This window comes from Hyperolius riggenbachi, chromosome 4 (genome assembly GCF_040937935.1).
Source record: "Hyperolius riggenbachi isolate aHypRig1 chromosome 4, aHypRig1.pri, whole genome shotgun sequence".
Lineage (NCBI taxonomy): Eukaryota > Metazoa > Chordata > Amphibia > Anura > Hyperoliidae > Hyperolius > Hyperolius riggenbachi.
Window position 1 is genome coordinate 321,295,579 of NC_090649.1, and position 22,748 is coordinate 321,318,326.

Below are 22,748 nucleotides of genomic sequence, written 5' to 3' on the forward strand. Positions count from 1 at the left end.
TTGGGAGGAGGGCAGCTAATGAATACACAATGAGCAAGAGAAGGGAGGGGGGAAAACTAGAGTCAGGGAGGATATGATGTCAGCATTAGCTTGGCAAGATGGCCACTGCCTAGAATAGGATTTTACGCTTTTCCTTTATACAATTCACAGGAATCATTACGTGGATAGCACAATACATCTGTTATGTAAGTAGAAGTAGTATTTATCTACTTATATATGTGTTTATTTCTAGTTTAGCATGGGTGTCGCTTGTTCTTTAACGTGTGTGGCCATCACAAGCCTTGACATGCGTTATACATATCAGCCTTGCAAAACACAGCAGTCCCTAGGCTACCTGCAACAATAGTGAAATTATACATGGTGTATAACACATTTACAAAACAATAGCAACCCTGAGGGTTAGATTGTTGTTTTATAACAGAGAAGAAATCCCTGCTTGAAAGCTAAAATAACATTTTTGCTTGGAGTTTTGTGGTTTTTGCCAAATTCTGATAAACTATGTTAGAAAGTGTGTACTAAGTTGAAGCAAAGCTCCACTGAAAACATATTATTCTTTATTGACCACCAAGGACAATGGAGAGGGCTCACAGCACTTTCTTAGGATGTCTATTTACTGCAGCTAAACAAGACAGAGTCGGAGCATGAAAAACAAACTTCCTAGTAGTGGCGTAACTACAATTCATGACCCCCCCCCCAAGTGAAACTTTGATGCCTCCCCCACTTGGGGATATTGTTACGTCAGTGAGTTATACACAATCTTACACTCCTTTCTATGGGCATCTGTAAAGCTGCATTATTTCAGACTTGATTGTTCTCTTGACTGCTTGAAGAAAACATGCAACAAAGTTGAAATAAGACTATTTGATTTCATCCTATTTCAAATGTTGCTTGAAATGTAACAACTTTTTTTTTAAATTTTGGTGACAATGCCTACAGTTTAGGAGAAACAGCATTTTAACTATTTTGACTTAAGTTACTATAAAACGTGTAATTAATGATTCAGAAGCTTTTTATGTAACCCACCATGTCTATTGTACTACTGTTAAGCCAAATTTCCACAGTGTTCTTTGTTCATACTTAATTAAATGTTTAATAAACTATTTGAAAGAAAAACATTAAGCAAAGAATTAGCCATACAGCTATAGTAGAAGATAATTAGCTTATTTCACATGCCAAAGGGACTAGAATAATTGAAAGTCATTAGACATTAATTGTTCAGCTTATGAATCTTAGTGTGTGAATTGTTCTTAAAATGTTTGAATAACAATGTTGAAACAACAATTCTGTAGAGAATAAAGGCTGTCAAATGCCTCCAGTCCTATTTGAAGTGTCACATGTGTATCTACAGTGCCACAGTAGCCCGGCGCCATCTGCGTAATGACGCGGATGTATCAGTCTCAGGGTGGTGCTTTCACTCTGGGGTTTTTGACGGATGGCAGGGAGATATAAGGGGATATATGCCATTTGATATTCAGTCTCTTCCAGAAGCGGTAGTACCTGCGAGATGCATTAAGGTGGTCAGCGCAGGGTGTACCCTGGTCCTCCTCTCTTTGGCACAGCACGTAAGCACTTTTCTTCTTCACTTGGCACTTTCTATTTATGCACTGCAGCACTTTGTTCAGGCCCTAGTGCTTATTCGCTTTTGGTCTGCTCTTGTGCATATTTATTATTCATTATACATATTGGGACATTTGATCAAATTTAATATTTAAGGTTAGTGTATATCTAATTGCCACATATTCTATTATATTATCTGAGTTGGAGGTCCTACTGTTATGGATTATCCACAATTGGTTGAATATTATGGTTTCACTATCCGCATCACTTTTGGTGGTTTTTAATTGTTTTTATTGTTGATTTATGAATTCTCAATAAAACTATATTTGTTATTCTGCTTATATTGAGTCAGGTTGGTGCTGTTTTTGGGTACTTTTGCCTTTGGTTTTTGCCTTTGGAATATAATCTTTTCATTAGCGCATCCTGTCTCCTAATGAAGCATATACCTTCTAATTTGGAGCCTATGCTTAGATTAATGGCTTAATCAATATTAATTTATGATTTATATGGTGCTTGCCCATTCTATACTTAAAAATAAGTAAAGTGCCTAACATATTCATAACTAGGCTGTGGTTCTTTTTTTTTTTCTTCCTGAAAGCGTTAAACTTCAGGCATGCAAGTGACAGTGTTTCTTTTATCGACCCTTGCTTGTTGCATTATAGCATAATCCTTCCTGATAGGAAATTAAAGCCATAACATTTTTTCCTGCAGAGAGCAACTTCTGACTGCAGGGGAAAGTTAAAAAAAGGTCAACAGTTACATGTATTCTAGCTCTGGGACACTTAATAGACAGCTATTGAGCACATGCACTAAATCCTTAAATCTACTTGTAAAATGTTTAACCACTTTATCTCCACGTGTACGGATTTCTCCGTCCCTTTTTCCATCCTTTCACCACCAGAGACGGAGAAATGCGTACTTTCCGCGCTCCCGCCGCTGCCCGTGCTCGCTCGCTCTAGCGCGCACTCCCGCTCGTAAACACGCCACCGGCCGCTCGCCCGGAGATCACTGAACGGGAAAATCCATTCCCATTCGTTGATCTAAGCCACTCAATGATCCGCTGCTTCTCCGATAAGCAGCGCGATCATTGTGGAGAAAAAAAAAAGTTCCCAACCTCTTTGTACTTCCTGCAAGCGTCCTTCCGGACGCATGCAGGTCGCATAAACAAAATGTTACTGTGGCCATCTTGTGGCCAAATAGTAAAACTACACCCTAAAGCATTTTTCACATACAAATAAATTAGTTTTACACACAATATTAACTCCTTACCTCCCACACTCCCCAATTTATTTATTTTTTGTAATAAAAAAAAATTACAATTAAAAAAAAATACATAAATAGTTAGCCAAAGCACTCAATGAGTCATGTATATAGAAAAATGGAAAACAACGGTCTGAAAGCCCACCCAGCATGCCTTCATATGGCATGCTGGGTGGGCTTTCAGACCGTTGTATCTTTCCTCCATATTTTATGTCATGCTGAGATGTATATGTATGCTGATCTATTTATCCCATAAGAGGGAGTTTTAATGCAAATAATAAATGTTTTCCATTTTTCTATATACATGACTCATTAAGTGCTTTGGCTTGCAGATGGGTTATGCGTCCTTTTTGTACAAAAACTATTTTTCAGCCAGACCACTCTGAGCCATGAATGATATATGTTATAAGATAATTTTATAAGGAACAGTAGTGTGTTGGTTGGGACGTTGCCTACAGTATTACATAAATAGTTACCTTAGGGACTGAACTTTTTAAATATTTATGTCAAGAGGGTATAACACTGTTACTTTATAAACTATGGGCTTGTAATTAGGGATGGATGCAAAACTGAAAAAAATGCACCTTTATTTCCAATTCAAATATTGGCGCCAAACATTGTGATAGGGACATAATTTAAACGGTTTTATAACCGGGACAAAAGGGCAAATAAATTTCATGGGTTTTAATTACAGTAGCATGCATTATTTAAAAACTATAAAGGCCAAAAACTGAAAAATTATTTTTTTCCCACATTTTTTTCTATTTTCCCATTAAAACACATTTAGAATAAAATAATTATTGGCATAATGTCCCACCTAAAGAAAGCCTAATTGGTGGAAAAAAAACAAGATATAGTTCATTTCATTGTGATAAGTAATGATAAAGTTATAGACGAATAAATGGAAGGAGCGCTGAAAGGTGAAAATTGCTCTGGTGGTCAAGGGGTAAAACCCCTCAGTTGTGAAGTGGTTAAACATAAAATAAAATAAAACCATTGGTCATGTAAACAAAAAAATATTTTTAGGATTAGGAGGATAGATAAAATTGTTTATCTCTTCAGATTATTTTCACCTAAAGTTCAAAAATGTTTCTAACTGAAAACTGAAGAAAAAGAGAACTCACAGCTGGGCTAAACACTTCAACACTGTGCAGCTATTTTCTCCGTTTGCCACAACCTTTTATATAGTATAGTGAAGAGTATGACCTCTTCCTTGAATAGATTCATACACGTGGGCCTAACTTTTTGCTTGAGGTGCTAGAACTATCTAGAACTCCGCAGTGGCAGGGGCATAAGAACCAATCATGGGGCTCCAAAATGTTCATAGGGCCCCCTACCTTCATCCCCTGGGGTCATGCCCACAGCTAGTGGATGTGCCGTGAGGCTGGTAGAAGAAAAGTTAGGGCAACACCTACTTCCCCATACCACTCTGTATGCCAGTTTATTTTATATAGGTTTGTGACTGTACATAGTGAGGCAAACCTACAAAAGCCGTGGCTCAGGGCACCAGGAAGAAAGGGGCTGCCAGTGGGTTTGAACACCCAGGCAGCTAAACTGCAAAACCTGGAAACCGCAGTGGTCACAGATACTGCAGGGTACATTGCAATGGTGGCACCCCCCTCCCGTTCCTGTGTTGGTAGCCTTGCTAATCTTACCTCCTCCAGGTGGTCCAGCAATGTCCATTTTTTCACCACTTATTTCTCACTCTAGTGCCCAGAATCTCCATTTCCTTGTGTTGTTATCTCTGGACACTAGAGAGAAAGGTGAGTGGTTAGAAGGTGGACTGTGCTTGTCTGGAGAAGGTGAGAGAAAAGCATGGCTACTGCTGCGCATATACTCTGCTGTATGTGTTGGGATGGAAGGACACAAAAGGGGGAGAAAATCACAGGATGGTCTGAGAAGTGGAGCACAGCACAGGACAGGGGGTGCACAGACAGGAAAGGGGGAAAAGAGGAGCACAACACAGGATGGGGGGGCGGGGGACGGGACGGTGGAACATAACACAGGATGGGGGGAGGGAGCACAGCATAAGAGGTTGGGAGGGAGGAGCACTGGATGGGAGGTTCATAGGATGGAGGAGTGCACAGGATGCGGGGGAACACAGCACAGGATGAAGGGAGCACAGCACAGGATGGGGGTCGCGAAGAATGGGGGAAGCACACAGGACGGGTGGGGTTGAGGGTCACAGTGGGCCTTAAAAGACAACTGTAAGCGTAATAAAAAAACAAACAAAACAAAAAAAAACAGTTTAACTTACCTGAGGCTTCTACTGGCCCCCCGCAGACGTCCTGTGCCTGCGCTGGGACAAAACAATCCTTATCCTGGCACGGGCACAGGACGTCTGCGGGAGCAAGGAATAGGAATAGGGGGAGCACACAGGATGGGTGGGGTTGGGGGTCACAGTGGGCCTTAAAGGACAACTTTAAGGGGAATAAAAAAAAAACAGTTCAAGTTACCTGGGGCTTCTACCATCCCCCGCAGATGTCCTGTGCCTGCGCCGGGACAAAACGATCATCACGTCTGCGGGGGGCCGGTAGAAGCCACAGGTAGAGTTGAACTCTTTTATTTAAAGCGGACCCAAACCAAACATTTTTTTTAATTAACAATATTTAGTTGCACCACTCTGACACATACAAAGATAAATAAACACTCCTTTACGCCTATGAGCATTTCAGTGCCTGCTTTTCACCCTCCTCTTTGCATAACTAGGGTTATACAGGTGGCAGCCATTAGCAATTACTCCATTGCCAGACACCATCTACTCCAACAGTTTGCTGGATTATTTCCCGGCAATTTGAAAGGAAGGGAGGGGTTTCTCCAATAAATGTAAAATATTTTATATTTGTCATCATGCAGCTGAGAAAACACTGCTATTTATTTTTATAATTTAGAAAATAGATTTTATTTCTGAAATCTTGTATTTTTAATTTGGGTCCACTTTAATTCCCCTTACAGTTCTCCTTGAAGAGGTAAAATGTACAAATCCAGCCTTGTACAAAGCAATTATTTCACCATGTCAGTTCAGGTACCCTGTTTGTATATTGTTCAGTAAGGAAGATGTCTAGAGAAAAACATTCAATTCCTGGCTAATTTAAACTGTAAAAATTCATCTTGGTTCTATCAAGTCTTATGTGCATAATATTTACCGCAGTGAGGAATTTCACAGTACTCCCAACTGACTGAGCCAGGAGTTGTTATAAAGCACCATGGACCATTTATATCTCCATCAGGGTTTCTACAGTACTATAAGAAGAATACATCACATATATGTGCATTAGAATTTTAGTAAATTACTGGTATACATTTGCAAATACATTTGCTAAAAGAAAAAAACTGATAAGCATACTGTAAGTCATATTACTCAATCCTATAATTAGTTCAGATAGATCAAATTTAGAATTGATAGTTTGCCTGAAGGAATTATTCTTGATTGGTTCAGGTGGCCTTTCCCTGTACAAGCATGCTGTGTGTTACTCTGCCAGTTAGTGTGTCCTGCACTATGAAAGAGGTGTGGAGAAGGATAAGCAGGAATAGTTGGCACCTGCAGCTATACATAAAATTAGCAATATACATATAATATTGTATGAAAACAGCTGGGGGGCCCAATCAAGCATTGATTGCTTTCAATTATTTATTGCTTTCTTAACCACTCATAGACCACCCATAGGCAGCAGGAAGTGCATTCTGATCCTCTTCCCTGCAAAACAGATCAAAACAGATTGTTTCAAAGCATCTGTTTTGTACTGCAAAAAAAACCTTGCAGGAAGTGGTTAAATGACTTGTCAATCGACATCGGTCGATTGTTTCGTAGATACTATCCCACCTGGTTAAGATATTGGGTATGTTTTGTGTACTTTAATACTGTGGGTCAAATAAATACAATCTTTTCTTTCAGTCTGAAAGATCTTATTAAAAATACATAATTCACAAAAAATCACACCTAAACTCTTGAAGTCTTTTCTCTTTCAGGGTCGTGCTTCCTAAGCAGAGCTCGCCACCTGCTGGTTAATTTTGAAAATGCAGTTCCAGACTGAATTCAGCTTAATTATTATTTTTATTAATTGATAAAGCGCCAACATATTCCGTGGCGCTGTACAAAATAGGAAAACAAACAAGGGGTACATAATGATTCAGACAATGATTTACACCAAATATGGACACTGGTACTAAATACAGAACTGGAGATAAAATGACAGATGTAACATGATGAATAAAATGTATACCAGATATTAAATAAATAAAATGGTGAGAGAGCCCTGTCCTGGCAAGCTTACAATCTAAAGCTTAATCACAAATATGTTATTTTGCCTTTACCTTCTACCATCAACCATCAGATAGAAACATTAATTCGAATTGAGAGTAGATATAATACACCCAATGTTGCACAAAGTGTGACTTCACAGCACTGAATCTGAGATCGCCATGCTCCCTGTCCTATAACTTTAATCATATAATCACAGCCACAAAAACTATTTGCTTTCCTATTGCTAGTGCTCAGTACCATTTACCGGCTTACTTTAAAGAGAAACTGTAAGAAAATATAGTAGAATTTTTTGTTTGAGTAGAAGTAAAGTAGTGCACTACCCCTTTAAATGTAATGTTAATCTTGTTAGAAAATTGCTGATTGTGGCACAAATACAAACACGGCAGCCTGCGCTCTCTTCCACAAACTTGCCAGACGTGTGCTCCGCTTGCAAACATAGGAAGAATGTGTTCAAAACTTGTAACAAAAGCGAAAGAAGAGTGTGCACCTTACGTCTCAACTTGTTAGTTTATTAACAGTGACCAATAGACATAGTAGTAGGTGGGCCTTTGTCCCTCACTCCCACCTCCACCATCAGCAGCCTGCACAGCAAGAATTAAGGTACACAACTTTTACTTGTTAACTCTCACTACCACTATGTCTATTGGTCATTTGCAATAAATGAACAAGTTGAGACAGAAGGTGCACGCTCTTCTTTCGCTTTTGTTACAAAATATAGTAGAATGCAGTAAATTATTCAGGATACCTGAATTATATTAAATATCCTAGTTTCAGCATCAGAAACAATTCCTATAACCATATATTGCTGTATAATGCCTCGAACTAAGGCTTATCCTAGGCTGTTTAATATGCGTAATTCTGCCCCCTCAATGTATGTGTCTGTCTAATGTCTATCTATCTATCTATCTATCTATCTATCTATCTATCTATCTATCTATCTATCTATCTATCTATCTATCTATATGCTGTATATATACAGCTGGGCTAGCAACCAAGCAAGTCTAGTTATTGTCTACTACAAAAGAAACCAACTTTATCTCTAGCATACACAACCTTCCTCTGCCCCAGTCAGGCTCACCTGACTGCCTTATTGCAACCAGAAACCGGTTTATTCCTGGGGTGATTCAAGTAAGTCTAGGGATGTGTATGAGAAAAGCCTGACTTTTCTCCTGATCAACTCACATGACTTTCAACTTTGGACAGTGGTACCTTGCAAGACAGGTGGGAAAGGATTACTGACACATGATGAGGAAGCTAAAGTTTGTTTTCCTGTTGCCACATCAGTTTTATTATAACCTAGATCTTCTGAATTGTGTGAAACCCAGACCTTAACTATCACCTAGCGTTTTATAATGATGGAAGCAAAAGGAAAGCAAAACTGGCAGGATTTGTTTTATCTTGGTTAAAACGGCAGTTTTCCTATAAAATGCCAGATAATGAGGTTATCAAGCTTTATAGTAAAAATACTACTATGGATAATTCTCAGTTTGTAATAACTTACATTTTTATCCAATCCAGCATCTGGATGAGTAATTGGTGTAAAACTTGTATGAGCATGTGGTGTCTGGGAAGTCCATTCTTGACATGTGTGTCCTTTAACTGTCACTGCTCTTGTGCCACGATAATTTTCACCTTTGCCGTAAACACAATCTGGAAAGTTTAGTCAAGCAAGAGAATTAGGCTCAGTACTATGTTGTGCATTTATCTTTCCGTGTTATTAAAAAATAGAGTATCACAATTTTTAATAGTTACAAGGACATATTAAAGCACGCCTGAAGTAAAATTAAAACATAAAACCAGGGGACTACAGCAAATATCTAGTGCTGTGACTTGTCTAGAGGGTCCTTCCCGTTCATTATTTGGTAATGTTTTTATGTCCTCATTGTCCTGGACTCACAATCTAATGTCCCTGATATCATACTTATGTCCCTACCACAGGTAACCAAAATAACCTGAGGCAGGGTTTACACTTGTCAAAATTGCATGCTTTTTCCAGCATGCAAATTCGTATTGGAACTTAAAACGAATTTAAGTCAATGGGACCATTTACATATTCATTCAGTGTAATTACAATAATAGAGTACATTTCTCTGCATGCATTGCAGCGGCCAGGCCCACGTGTTATCAACATGGGCAGCCCAAGGTGCAGCAGCTGTGACTGGGTGAGAAAAGAAGACGTACCTAGCCCAAGGTGATTACAAATGCTTCCAACCCCACTCCCCCATTCCCAACAGCCCACACCATTTAGCAACCTCTCTGTAACGATTGTGGAACTTTCTCCGTGAGCAGCGCACAACGCGTGCGCTGATACGGCGGAAATCCTCCACAAGCGTATAATTGCAGGCACCCAGCAAAAGGTGCTACACACCCGTAGAGGGAAATTCCTGTCGGCAGATGGCGCTGGGGAGTGCAGAGGAACCAATCCTCTGTACCTCCACAAATGCCAGACAGGAATTGTACGAAGCGCAGAACGCAATCGCAAGAGAAGCGATTGCGAATGAGAACGAGCAAAGGGACAGATTGTATGTGTGTGCGCCAATCTAGTCGCCACCCCGCGACCGCGCACACACAACAGCAGATACGAAACAGAAACGCAACCGCAAGAAAGGCGATTGCCAGAAGTGACACAAGGCAGAACAGAATACGAGGATAGCAAAGGCACAGCAAATCATACAATGAGGAGATACGGAAAATAACAAACGCTAGCTAACCGCGAACACCGCACTCATTCGCAACAGTGCACGCGGTTATGCGCGGTCTCCACGTGATAAGCACAATAGAGACAAGCATGCCTAACTAACCATCGACAGACAAACATGAAACAGAGGACGCAAACGCTTGCTTAACGGTTACCTCACCGAGCCTCCAGCAAGCGTCCGTAGCAGACAAGACAGACACACGAAAACAGGGACAAGCGAGAGATAGGATCCACAGCACTAGCGAAAGTGGCTAGCGCGATCCAGGAAGACAGAACAGAAGGATCCACAGCACTAGCGCGAAGCGAGTGCGATCCAGGCAGACAGAACAGAGTAGCAGACCAGAAGGATCCACAGCACTAGCGCAAGGCGAGTGCGATCCAGGAAGGCAGAACAGAAGGATCCACAGCACTAGCGGAAAGTGGCTAGCGCGATCCAAGGAGACAGAACAGAAGGATCCACAGCGCTAGCGCAAGATGCTAGTGCGATCCAAGTGAGACAGATCAGAAGAGATAGCTGGTAGCAACCGCTGCACCAGCTATACTCCAAGAACAGAGATCAGAACGATTTCCTGTCGACCACTATTGGGACAGGACAATCGCAACAGACAAACAAAACAGATAAACAATCCTAACTGCACTAAGGAACCTGCCTAGCACAGTTTCCAGGAATTACTCTAAGCTGATCTTCAAACAAAGTGCATGGCTGACACTCTCCAGAGTGTTTCACAGGAAGACTCCTTATGACCAGCGAAGCATTGTGGGAAAGACATAGTACTTATAGTACACGCCTCCAATGAATGTGGCCAGACAATTTGCATGACAACGTATGCACATTCCTCAGCAAGCACAAGCTGCAAAACTGACAGAAGCTCTTCTTTCCAGAGTCCTGCAGCATGCAAACCCAAACAATGGCCAAAAAACTGCCTGCCTGCACAGGCAGCCGAGCATCACACTCTCTTAAGGGGAGGTTCACTTGATATGTTTATATTCAGGGTGCTCAGATCCCTTGAAATTGTATTTCCTGTTGCTAAATATAATCAGCAATTAAAAGAAAAAAGTTTAGAAATAAACTTTTTTAATAAAGTAAAAAAAAAACTAAACATTTGTCCTCTGTACCTGAATTGGTGGATTCCTGTTCCTGTGTGGGCTTTGTCTGGGATGGTTTCTGTTCTACGGGTGGTGATTCAGGGCATTTCTTCAGATTGCAATACTCCCATCGTACAGATGGATCTGTGGTGTAACACCATGGACTCTTATCATTATCTGGGTTTCGACAGTAATTCATTTCCAGCCCACTGCAACACAAATATGTAGCATTTACAACGGCTACAGAAGATAAGCTAATGATCATGTAAATGCAAATAAAAAATAACATTTAGTAAAATAATTCAATAACAGACTAAACTACAAAAGTCCACACTCAGATGTATAAAGTACTGTCCTATACAATACTGTACAGTACACACACTCTGATAGGTGGTTTATCCTACTACACATACAGGTTTGACTAACGACCGACTTCCACCAACAATGCTTCCTAAATTACTTCTACAGACTGAAAACAATGCTCAACAATGTCTACCAACACAATCATTCTAAAACTCAATCCCCAATAAAGGAAAACGACCAACCGTGGGTCTGTATTCGTTTAATTAATTAATACTGAGTAGATATGCAAGGGCTAAATGGGATTATTAGTCTGGGAATTAGGTAGTTAGCAATAGTAGAGAATTAGTAATTGTTGTGTGTGTGTGTATATATACACATACATACATACATACATACATACATACATACATACATACATGATCTTCTCAAAAAATTAGCATATTGTGATAAAGTTCATTGTTTTCTGTAATGTACTGATAAACATTAGACTTTCATATATTTTAGATTCATTACACACAACTGAAGTAGTTCAAGCCTTTTATTGTTTTAATATTGATGATTTTGGCATACAGCTCATGAAAACCCAAAATTCCTATCTCAAAAAATTAGCATATTTTATCCGACCAATAAAAGAAAAGTGTTTTTAAAACAAAAAAAGTCAACCTTCAAATAATTATGTTCAGTTATGCACTCAATACTTGGTCGGGAATCCTTCTGCAGAAATGACTGCTTCAATGCGGCGTGGCATGGAGGCAATCAGCCTGTGGCACTGCTCAGGTGTTATGGAGGCCCAGGATGCTTCGATAGCGGCCTTAAACTCATCCAGAGTGTTGGGTCTTGCGTCTCTCAACTTTCTCTTCACAATATCCCACAGATTCTCTATGAGGTTTAGGTCTGGAGAGTTGGCAGGCCAATTGAGCACAGTAATACCATGGTCAGTAATCCATTTACCAGTGGTTTTGGCACTGTGAGCAGGTGCCAGGTTGTGCTGAAAAATGAAATCTTCATCTCCATAAAGCTTTTCAGCAGATGGAAGCATGAAGTGCTCCAAAATCTCCTGATAGCTAGCTGCGTTGACCCTGCCCTTGATAAAACACAGTGGACCAACGCCAGCAGCTGACATGGCACCCCAGACCATCACTGACTGTGGGTACTTGACACTGGACTTCAGGCATTTTGGCATTTCCCTCTCTCCAGTCTTCCTCCAGACTCTGGCACCTTGATTTCCGAATGACATGTAAAAGTTGCTTTTATCTGAAAAAAGTACTTTGGACCACTGAGCAACAGTCCAGTGCTGCTTCTCTGTAGCCCAGGCCAGGCGCCTCTGCCGCTGTTTCTGGTTCAAAGTGGGTTCATGCTTCCATCTGCTGAAAAGCTTTATGGAGATGAAGATTTCATTTTTCAGCATGACCTGGCACCTGCTCACAGTGCCAAAACCAGTGGTAAATGGTTTACTGACCATGGTATTACTGTGCTCAATTGGCCTGCCAACTCTCCTGACCTGAACCCCATAGAGAATCTGTGGGATATTGTGAAGAGAAAGTTGAGAGACGCAAGACCCAACACTCTGAATGAGTTTAAGGCCGCTATCGAAGCATTCTGGGCCTCCATAACACCTGAGCAGTGCCACAGGCTGATTGCCTCCATGCCACGCCGCATTGAAGCAGTCATTTCTGCAAAAGGATTCCCGACCAAGTATTGAGTGCATAACTGAACATAATTATTTGAAGGTTGACTTTTTTTGTTTTAAAAACACTTTTCTTTTATTGGTTGGATGAAATATGCTAATTTTTTGAGATAGGAATTTTGGGTTTTCATGAGCTGTATGCAAAAATCATCAATATTAAAACAATAAAAGGCTTGAACTACTTCAGTTGTGTGTAATGAATCTAAAATATATGAAAGTCTAATGTTTATCAGTACATTACAGAAAATAATGAACTTTATTACAATATGCTAATTTTTGAGAAGATCCTGTATATCATTTAGCATAGAACAATAAAAAAAATCTAAATTTGTACTTATAAAAACATCAGCACGTACAGCCATCACAAAATAGCAATAGTAATACCACATGTTTATACATATATAATTGATCGTAGCTTGTCACTCCTAAATAATAGGGACACAGCAAGGGGATGCTCTCCTAATCTGTTGGACCAATCTACAGTATGCCTATAGAATAGGTCCACAGTGGAGTTTTCCTGCCTGTAGGATGTAATGCTAGTATCTCATACAAGTATAATTCAGCCGAGGTAAACACAACTCTTGATGCATTTCTTGAACAAAGAACGTGGTAAAGTTCACTTCCTGAGGAGTAATTTCTCATCTCAAATTATTGATTCAAGATGTAGGCTGGTATCTAAAGAGGCAAAGGAGGCACAATAAACACACAATAGTCGCAGGTAGGCATGGATGGTGAAGGAGTGAGGGGATGAGGATGAAAATGGGCAAGGAGAGAGGGAACCACCCAAAATTGCATGCACGGAAGCTCAGATATAATGTGACATCCAATCAAGAAAAATTAATGATCAAAAATGCAACCATAAAGTTAACCTGGTAGTGAGGAAAGAGCACTGTAAGTGTCAGAATGGATATCTGTGTATAGCATTATACTAAATCTGTGTATGTATAATATAATATAATATAATATATTATAGTATAATACAACTGCCCACAGCTGTGCATTTGAGGATCAACCAGTGGGACAAACTGGGGACAGTCTTCAATTTTTATGAATGGTTGTAATCTTTCAAGTATAAACAGTTCCCATTCACCAATTTAAGTGCCTGTGATCAATGATCCTGGGCATCAATGAGATGGTCATTGACAAAATATAAGTAGAAACATACACACATTATTTCCTGTTAGCGTACCAACAGTGGTGGGACGCCTAGTGGCCAAAAATACACCCTAATAAATCACATAAAAATACATGGAATACCCTGTAAATTAACCCCTTAACACCCCCCCCCCCTGGTTACCAAAATAAAACACTTGTGTATGTATACTATATATATATAATTTATTTTTTATTTATTTTTAAGTGACTTTAACAGTAAATAAATACATTAATATTCACTTTAGGCACTAAACTATTTTAATATGTATGACAATAGGGTATACTACTGTTATTTTTGCAAATAAGGGCTTGTAACTAGTGAAGGACACAAAACTGAAAAAATCACCTTTATTTACAAATAACATATTGTCAACATAAAAATTGTACTAGAAACACATTTTAAAAGTTGTAATAACTGGGACAAATAGGCAAATAACATGTGTGGGTTTTATAAACAGCAGCACGTTTTATTTTAAAACTATAATGGCCGTAAACTAGAGAAATAATGATTTTGTTTCCATTTTTTTCTTATTATTCCTGTTAAAATGCATGTAGAATAAAATAATTCTTTGCAAAATGTACCACCCAAAGAATGCCTAATTGGTGGTGAAAAAGCAAGATATAGGGCTGGTGCACACCAAAACCCGCTAGCAGATCCGCAAAACGCTTGCAGATTTTTAAACGCTTTTTTTTATTTTTATGAGGCGTTTTGCTAGCGTTTTGCGGATTGCTGCTGCGGTTTTCAGTATAGTAGATTTCATATATTGTTACAGTAAAGCTGTTACTGAACAGCTTCTGTAACAAAAACGCCTGCAAAACCGCTCTGAACAGGCGTTTTTCAGAGCGGTTTGCGTTTTTCCTATACTTAACATTGAGGCAGAAACGCATCCGAAATCCAAAAAATGCCTCACCCAGGCATTTTTCGTTTCTGCAAAACGCCTGCCGCTCTAGTGTGCACCACCCCATTGAGATACATTGACCAAGCAGATCCGCAGCCGCAAGCGGATCTGAAAACGCCCAAAAAGCCGCTCGGTGTGCACCAGCCCATAGAGTGTTTTGTTGGGATCAGTAGTGATAAAGTTATTGGCAAATGAATAGGAGGAGAGCTAAAGGGTGAAAATTGCTCTGGTGCATAATGGGAAAATCCATAGCTCAGTTCAAAGACCATTTATTCCTTACTTATCTCTCTTGACTTGTCCTTCACATTTGATACTGCTGACCATACTCTCCACCAGATACTCTAATCTTAAGGGATAAAGGGCCTAGCTCTTTTTTGGATTTCTTACTACATGTAATACTCACATATCTTTGTTTTCCTGGCATCCCGTCCTCTCCGTGTGCGTGCTGGCTGTGGTTTAATGACTATGGCGGGATGGCGTGCGCACGTTTCTGCGTAGCTGTGCCGGATTCTGCGCACGCATGCGTGGATTTCAGTGCGCGCAGACGTGCAAGCTTATATGCATGTACGAGGACTGGTGTACGCGAACACGGCTATGTAAGCGCCTGCACGAAAGTTCTGGCGCCAAAACTGGCAATAAAAGGCTTTCCCCAGCTGTAGCTCAGTGCTGTTCGTTCTGACAGCTAGTGGGTACGCCTCACCGTTCCAGTGCCTCTGGCTTAACCTTCCTATGTTGTGTTTGCTCGTTACTAACCCAGCCTGACTATTCTTGATCCTCATCTGCTCGGTTTGACTCAGCCTGTTCACTGAACTTGCCTGATTGCTGCATACCCTGATCCAGATTGAACCTAGACTATTCTGCCTGCCGCATGCCACTGACCTTGGATTGTACCTCGACTATTCTGCCTGCCGCCTGCCACTGACCTCAGATTGTACCTTGACTACTGAGCCTGCCATTTGCATTTTCCACACTGTGGTACCCAATCTCTCAACCACTAGTAAGGCGATCCCAGTGTGCGACCTGGTGGGCACTAGGCTGCTAAGTCCAGGGCGACCCCCTCAGGCTGTTTCTGGTGAAAACCCATGGTCACTTAGACCCTGCATCTGGGTAAAACCTTGTTCACTAGTGGAAGGGTCAATACACCACCAATGAAACTAGGTATCCAGTAGCCACAGCATAACACTATAGCTCTATTCCATGATTCTATTTGCTGGAGTACCTCAGGGCTCTGTCCTTGGTCCCCAGCTCCTCTCCATCTATACATATGGTCTCCTACTGCCTATTCACACTCTTTCCATTGTGTTGAATTGAAAAGTTTTTGCATGGAACCTTTTACACATGTCTGTGTGATTCTGAGGTCCCTTTCACATTTGGACATTTTCATTGAGTTGCATTACCCTTTTTTACCGCAGGGTAACACTAAAGCAATGAAAATGTATGTGACATTTCATATATGTTCCGAAAGCATTGCATCTGATGCTAAAGCAACAGCGCATTACCGGGAAACATTCGCACTAATGTGCGTTAACCGGAACTCATGTAAGGTAATGGTGACGTACTTATTTTTAAAATGTTTGCGTTCGCAGGGTGCATGCATAGAAGCATATCTTCTCAATACACTTCTGTGCAGTTCTTACTTCGGCCACAGGAAGTGAGCGCTTAAGAGCCTCACGTAGGGCTTGTTCACACCTAGAGTGTTTTCAGGTACTTTTAAAGCGCCGGCGATTTTGTAAATCGCCCTAAAAGCGCTTGTGCAATGATTCCCTATGAGAGTTTTCACATATGAGTGGTTCGATTTCGATCCATTCCCCAAATCGCTGCCTGTACCATTTTCTGGGTGATTTGCCTATGATGGAAGGTATAGGGAAATCACAAAGCGCTTGAAAAAGCGCTTTGTATAGCGATTTCCCCAGGGCTTTCATGAATAAATACATTGTATTTATTCATTTCCGGGTGAAAGAGTTCACTTCCTGACTGATGTCAGCAGGAAGTGAAAAGAAAAATTGCTCTGCAAAAGTGCTTAGAAAAGCGCTTATAATGCATATGGAAAGGCGATTTTAAAAATCGCAAAAAATTGCTCAGCGCTGGCGATTTATAGTGTGGACCTAGCCTTATAGTTTGGTTTGCAGCCAGAAGTGAGATTATTGCGCATCGCACCAGTAATCTCCAAAGCCTATCACACGTCTGCACATGAGTGCATGTGGAAAAGGGGTTCATGAAGTACTATAGGGGGGTCTCCCTTATTACCTGCAGCAAGTGTTTTTTGCTTCAGTCCATATAGCCTTTGCAAAAAAGCAAAATGCACATTTGTAAATATGGTAGAATAGCAACATTTTTGACTGTTTATCTATTGCAAGAACATTCTCTCACTTACCCATTAGGAAACTTGTCCGGTGTTTTGGTATGTGCATGTGGCACCATGGAGTTCCAGGACTGACATCTTTTACCAGAGATGGTCATGTAAGTTGCACCCCTGTAGTTTGAACCGTTTCCTTCATAACACTCTGAAAATGCTGTAGGTGTGGTAGGTCCAGGTGTGACTGCAATAGAAAATGAAATCTGTACAAACTGGTTTCAATGCTTTTATACAGTAAATATTATTGTCACATTTTCTATATATAAAATGCAAAAGTATTCAGTGTGCACCATTGTATGTCAGTTGTTTTGCACATTTTTTCTGGCCGTTTATACATATGGGTTAGTTTGCTAAACTTCTTTGATGTCTTACATGCATGTTTTAGCCCCCCTCTCCCTCAGTTTAAAAAATAATTTTGCTGCCTTTAGTTACCTCACCTGAAAATTGAGAAGATTCAATAACCAAAGGCAGGAAATCCCTGGCCCTGGCCTATTGAATAAACAGAGGCGGAACCAAAAGCAGGAAGTTAGCTGAGTCAAAGAATTTAAAGTAAGATGTAAGGGGCAGAGCGGTTCTGAAGCGTTTTTTAAAACGCTTGCAGGGGGAAAACCGCTTGTCTAATGAAAGTGAATGGGATGGTGCACACCAGAGCAGCTCGTTTTTTCCACAAACTCAAACTCGGGGGCTGCAGCATTTTTTAGATTTCTGAGGCGTTTCTGCCTCAATGTTAAAGTATAGGAAAGTGGAAAACAGGTCTAAAAACGCTAGATCAGAGCGGTTTTCCAGGCGTTTTTGTTACAGAAGTTGTTCAGTAACAGCTTTACTGTAACAATATTTGAACTCTGCTACACAAAAACGCAGCAAAAAACGCTAGGCATGTTTAGAAAACCTCTCTATACATGCCTAGAATCGCTCTGAAAATCTGCTTTAAAAACCTCTAGCGTTTTGCAGATCTGCTAAAGGTTTTTGGTGTGTACTGGGCCTCCGTCTGCAAGTAACACAGAGGGATGCCTTCTATTTACAACATATCCAGCATCATGGGAAGCTTTTAAGTTGAATGAGCTACTTTATTACCATTAAGGACCTAAATTTAAATAAAAAATAATAGGGAGAGTGATTTTATTTCCCTCTAGAGTGCCTATATGACTTTAACTATATGCTTTATAAGTCCCTATATGCTTTAACTATAACTTATATATAGTAAAGCTATATTAAAACCAAGCAGCCAGCTTTGCAAAAAAGGCAAAGCAGGTGGTTTCTGTGTATGGTGAGGGCCGAAACTAGGCGCTAGCAGTAATGACCCCAAATTACATCTTCCTCCAAGTTGCGATGACTTGGAGGGGGAATAGTATTTTACGCTGCTGGGAAATTGAGCGGCAGCTGGGTGAGCCGTCATTAGGCTCACCTTGCGCCCAGCTCACCAGCGGCATACATATACATACGCAAAAAATGACATTTGCTGGGTGTGTGGATATCCATTTGCCAAGGAAGCCAGTGAGGATCCTGAGTATTCGCCCTCACAGATCAGATTCTGGTGTTCACAGGTGTACTGATAGCAGATGGAAATCATTTAACCATTTACACCCCCATTTGGTCAATAAGTAAGATTGCATTAAGCCAATTATTATAAAATCTTAAAAATCTTACCAACAGGTGGCAAATCACAGCTGGGTATTTCACAATATTCCCATCGAGTTCCTGGGTCTGTGGTATAGCACCAAGGCATTGATTCTCCATCAGGGTTTCTGCAATAGTTGTTTTCTAAATTCCTGGAAAATAATTATAACTTAAATATCTGATCACGCTAAATCCAAAAGGCATACACAGATCAGATGAGGGATTTGATTACAAAAGTGCTGTTGAACTTAGTGCACCACTTGGCAGCAACCCCAAACCACTGGCATGTAGTGGTAATATACATGTTTTAACCTCTTGACGACCAGCTAACGCCGATTGGCGTAAACTGGTCGTCTGCGGGTTACCATGGAAACGGCCGGGGAAGAAATCCCCGCTGTTTACATCATACGGCGCTGCTGCGCAGCAGCGCCGTAAGGCAGATCGGCGATCCCCGGCCTCTGATTGGAGCCTATCCTTCAATTTCGCAGCTCACAGGGGGAGGGAGAGGGAGGGAGCGGGCGAGACGGCGGAGAACGCTGCGGAGGGGGGCTTTGAAGAGCCCCCGCTAAGCAAATGCAGCCGGTGGCGATCAGACCCCCCCCCCCCAGCAGGACATCCCCCTAGTGGGGAAAAAAGGGGGGTAGTCTGATCACCCTGCTGCACTCCTGATCGGTGCTGCGGGCTGTAGAGCCCACGCAGCACCGATCACAGAAAAATCCCCTGGTCGGCAAGTGGTTAAGATAAACCTACTAGCTGGGAGCATTGCTGACTGCTGGAGCCAAAGAGTCACATGATCATCTTAGAGAAAAGAGGAGGCAAGCGGAAACTTATCGTTAACTACCCTATATTACAGGGACTATTACATTTTAAATCGAGTGCCCTAAAGGACAGAAAACAGGTCCCCAGCAAGGTGCCATTACACTAAAGTATTTGCGAACATAGCAGTGTTTTTATATCTGCTATTTTTCATCTAGGGTAATAGGCATACATTTTTATACAGTGGTTTCTCTTAAAGGGAACCTAAACTGAGAGGGATATTGATTTTTCCTTTTAAAGAATACCAGTTGCCTGGCAGCCCCGCTGATCTCTTTAGCCGCGGTAGTGGCTGAATCACACACCTGTAACAAGCATGCAGCTAATCCAGTCTGACTTCAGTCAGCGCACCTGATCTGCATGCTTGTTCGGGGGCTATGGCTTAAAGTATTAGAGACACAGGATCAGCAGGAGTCATGCAACTGGTATTATTTTAAAAGGAAAAATCCATATCCTTCTCAGTTTAGGTTCTCTTTAAGGTGGCCACACACCACACAATTTTTAAAATATCTGTTCAATCCAAGAATAACAATCAATTTTTCTGACTGATTGTGACATTTCACAAATCTGACCAATGTACCACACACCTATGTTTAGTTTTTCCTCAATTATGATAAAAAATGATTGGAAACTCTGAGAAAATTGCTTGGGTGTATATATTAATCAACTGAGAATCTACTCTACACCATTCAATTTTCATAAAAATTGATCAGGAAAAATCCACCATTCCCGATCAACTTCTATTGAATAAAAATGGGAAATACGATTGGATTTCTTGCTTGTATGAAAAAAAAGCTTTCGATTTTTTGTGAAATCCGATCTGCTGTAAAATTGGATCATTTTATTTTATTGTGCGTGGCCACCTTTACTGAGCCTTATTGTAGAAACTGTTTTGTGTCCTTTTGGACACTCAATTCACTGTCCACTCTCCTCTTTCCCTTCCACTCTTGGTAGCCCGAGCATTCAGATTGACATCAAGAGGGAGAGAGCCTACTGTAACAAAACTCTACAGTATGTCTTGTCCTTTCAAACCACGGAAAGAGTGTATTTTTAGAATATTTTTAGAATAAAGCCTATTGTGTTTTTCAACACATGAACCACTTTATTATTATTCTAAGGACAACTATTGTTACTGTGAAGTGAAGAGAAGTAAGATTGGAGTAATCGGAAGCTGAGGGAAAACTATTTAGTGCCAATGATCATTGCAGTAAATAAAAAAATATATAAACAAGCACAACCATCATATCTTGTTTTTGTATGGCATAAACCATACCCAAATATGGGAGATATGTACAGGGAATTGGGGTCAGACCAACCCTAATAATCAAACTGATCAAAAAAAGTTCAAGAAATTAACTAGAATTCCCAATAGTATTGTAACGATCGGTGTAACACAGAGAGGATCTGATTACCGGTGAACTGCAGTCTCACCAGGAATACAGAATATACCAGATTATTGGTGATCTGCAGTATCACCGATAATCAGATATATCTACTAACCTCTGGACACCAGAGAGAACAAGTGAGTGTTAGGTGCAACAGTATACTTTGAGTACTTTCTCAAGAAGTATGTTCCTTCCTATAGCCTAGACTCTCCAGGGGGGAAGAGCTAGGCTGAGGGTAGGAAGGACAGAGCGTGAGTGACACCCGGGAGGGAGGGTGTCACTAACAGGTCTGGGAACTGCCTCTAACAGTAAGGTCAGTTCTCGAGGTCGGCAAGCCAGGTCGTTAACACACAGACAGATAAGGTACAAATTCAGGAGGCAGATACGGAATCCAATAACCAGACAGGGTTTAGCAACGGAGTATCAGAATAGAACAGTACAGAATCAGGAGGCAAATACAGAGTCCAGGAACGAGCAAGGTTTGGCAACAGGATTTCAGAAATAGCAATGTACAATATCAGAGTTCAGAGGAATAGTCAGGCAGGCAGAAGGTCATAACAAATAATACAATTCAATGTTCCTAATGTTAAGGTGTGAACTCCTTGATGTCAACACCTTTGGAAACTATGCTAGAACACAGATACAGACAAGGTCTGAGTGCTACCACGTTGTGATCGCAACGGCAGACAACCAGAGAATGACCAGCACCCAGTATATATAGTAAAGCGCCTCCCCTAAGTGCTGGACCAATGGCAGGTGGTAAAAATGTGAGCTGGATGGGGCGTGGCCGGCTATGCTGGAGTGAAGACGTGATCTCCCACGGCTCCTCCACCTCACCTCTAATCCTGTGGCATCCTGACCTTCCCATCAGCCCATCCATCAAGCAACATTCCTCCAGTGACAGTGGACCTCCGCAGCTCTCGTTTGAGACCAGACATGCAGAAATCCATGCAGGTCAGAGCCGAGGAGGCAGCCGAGAAGCTGGCCAAATATGCTCATGGAGCCAGCCAAGATGGCACTGCTCCGCCCCTGGCTACATTGCCTGCAGCCACACTAGCAGACAGCTCCTCCAGCGATGAGACAGACATGGAGCAGGAGGGGGTGAAGGAACACACTGACACCCAAACTGTGAGTAGCTGCCCCAGCCCCAGGACAAACAAAGGGGAAGCCAGCAGGAAAAAAAAACGAGCACAGGCATCCAGTGATGGGGACTCAGACAAGGGGGAGAGGGAACCGACAAGGGCTGAACTTTTGGAAGCAATAAAAGCTCTACAGGTCAATGTGACAGCCAAACTTGACACAGTACAATCTGATTTATCCCTGGTTAAGGATGATTTGAGGAGATTAAGGGAAAGAGCTGCAGAATCGGACAGAAGAATAAGTGATATAGAGGATGCTATAAAACCTATGCAGACAGCACAAACCACTATGACTAAAACTACAGCTTCACACGGTCTGAAGTTAGATGACCTAGAGAATAGGTCACGAAGATCTAATTTGCGGTTTGTGGGTTTCCCTGAAAAGTCAGAGGGAACCGCCCCAGAGAACTTTCTAGAAGACTGGCTGAAATCTGCCATCCCAAACCTAGAACTCACACACTCCTTTTCTATACAAAGGGCTCATAGAGTCCCAGGTGGAAACCCAACGCCAGGCAAGCCCCCTAGACCT

The 22,748-nt window shown here is 41.2% G+C and overlaps 1 protein-coding gene across 1 annotated transcript in view; it reads right to left on the reverse strand.

The window, feature by feature from the left end:
• PLG (plasminogen) overlaps nt 1–22,748 on the reverse strand; it is a 176,549-nt gene that overhangs the window by 33,158 nt on the left and 120,643 nt on the right. Inside the window, exons 9-13 of the mRNA XM_068231734.1 lie at nt 18,913–19,034; nt 17,284–17,449; nt 10,896–11,074; nt 8,583–8,731; nt 5,964–6,060 (exon numbers count right to left, since the gene is read on the reverse strand). Coding sequence (XP_068087835.1) covers nt 5,964–6,060; nt 8,583–8,731; nt 10,896–11,074; nt 17,284–17,449; nt 18,913–19,034 — 713 coding nt within the window. The remainder of the gene's footprint in view (nt 1–5,963; nt 6,061–8,582; nt 8,732–10,895; nt 11,075–17,283; nt 17,450–18,912; nt 19,035–22,748) is intronic.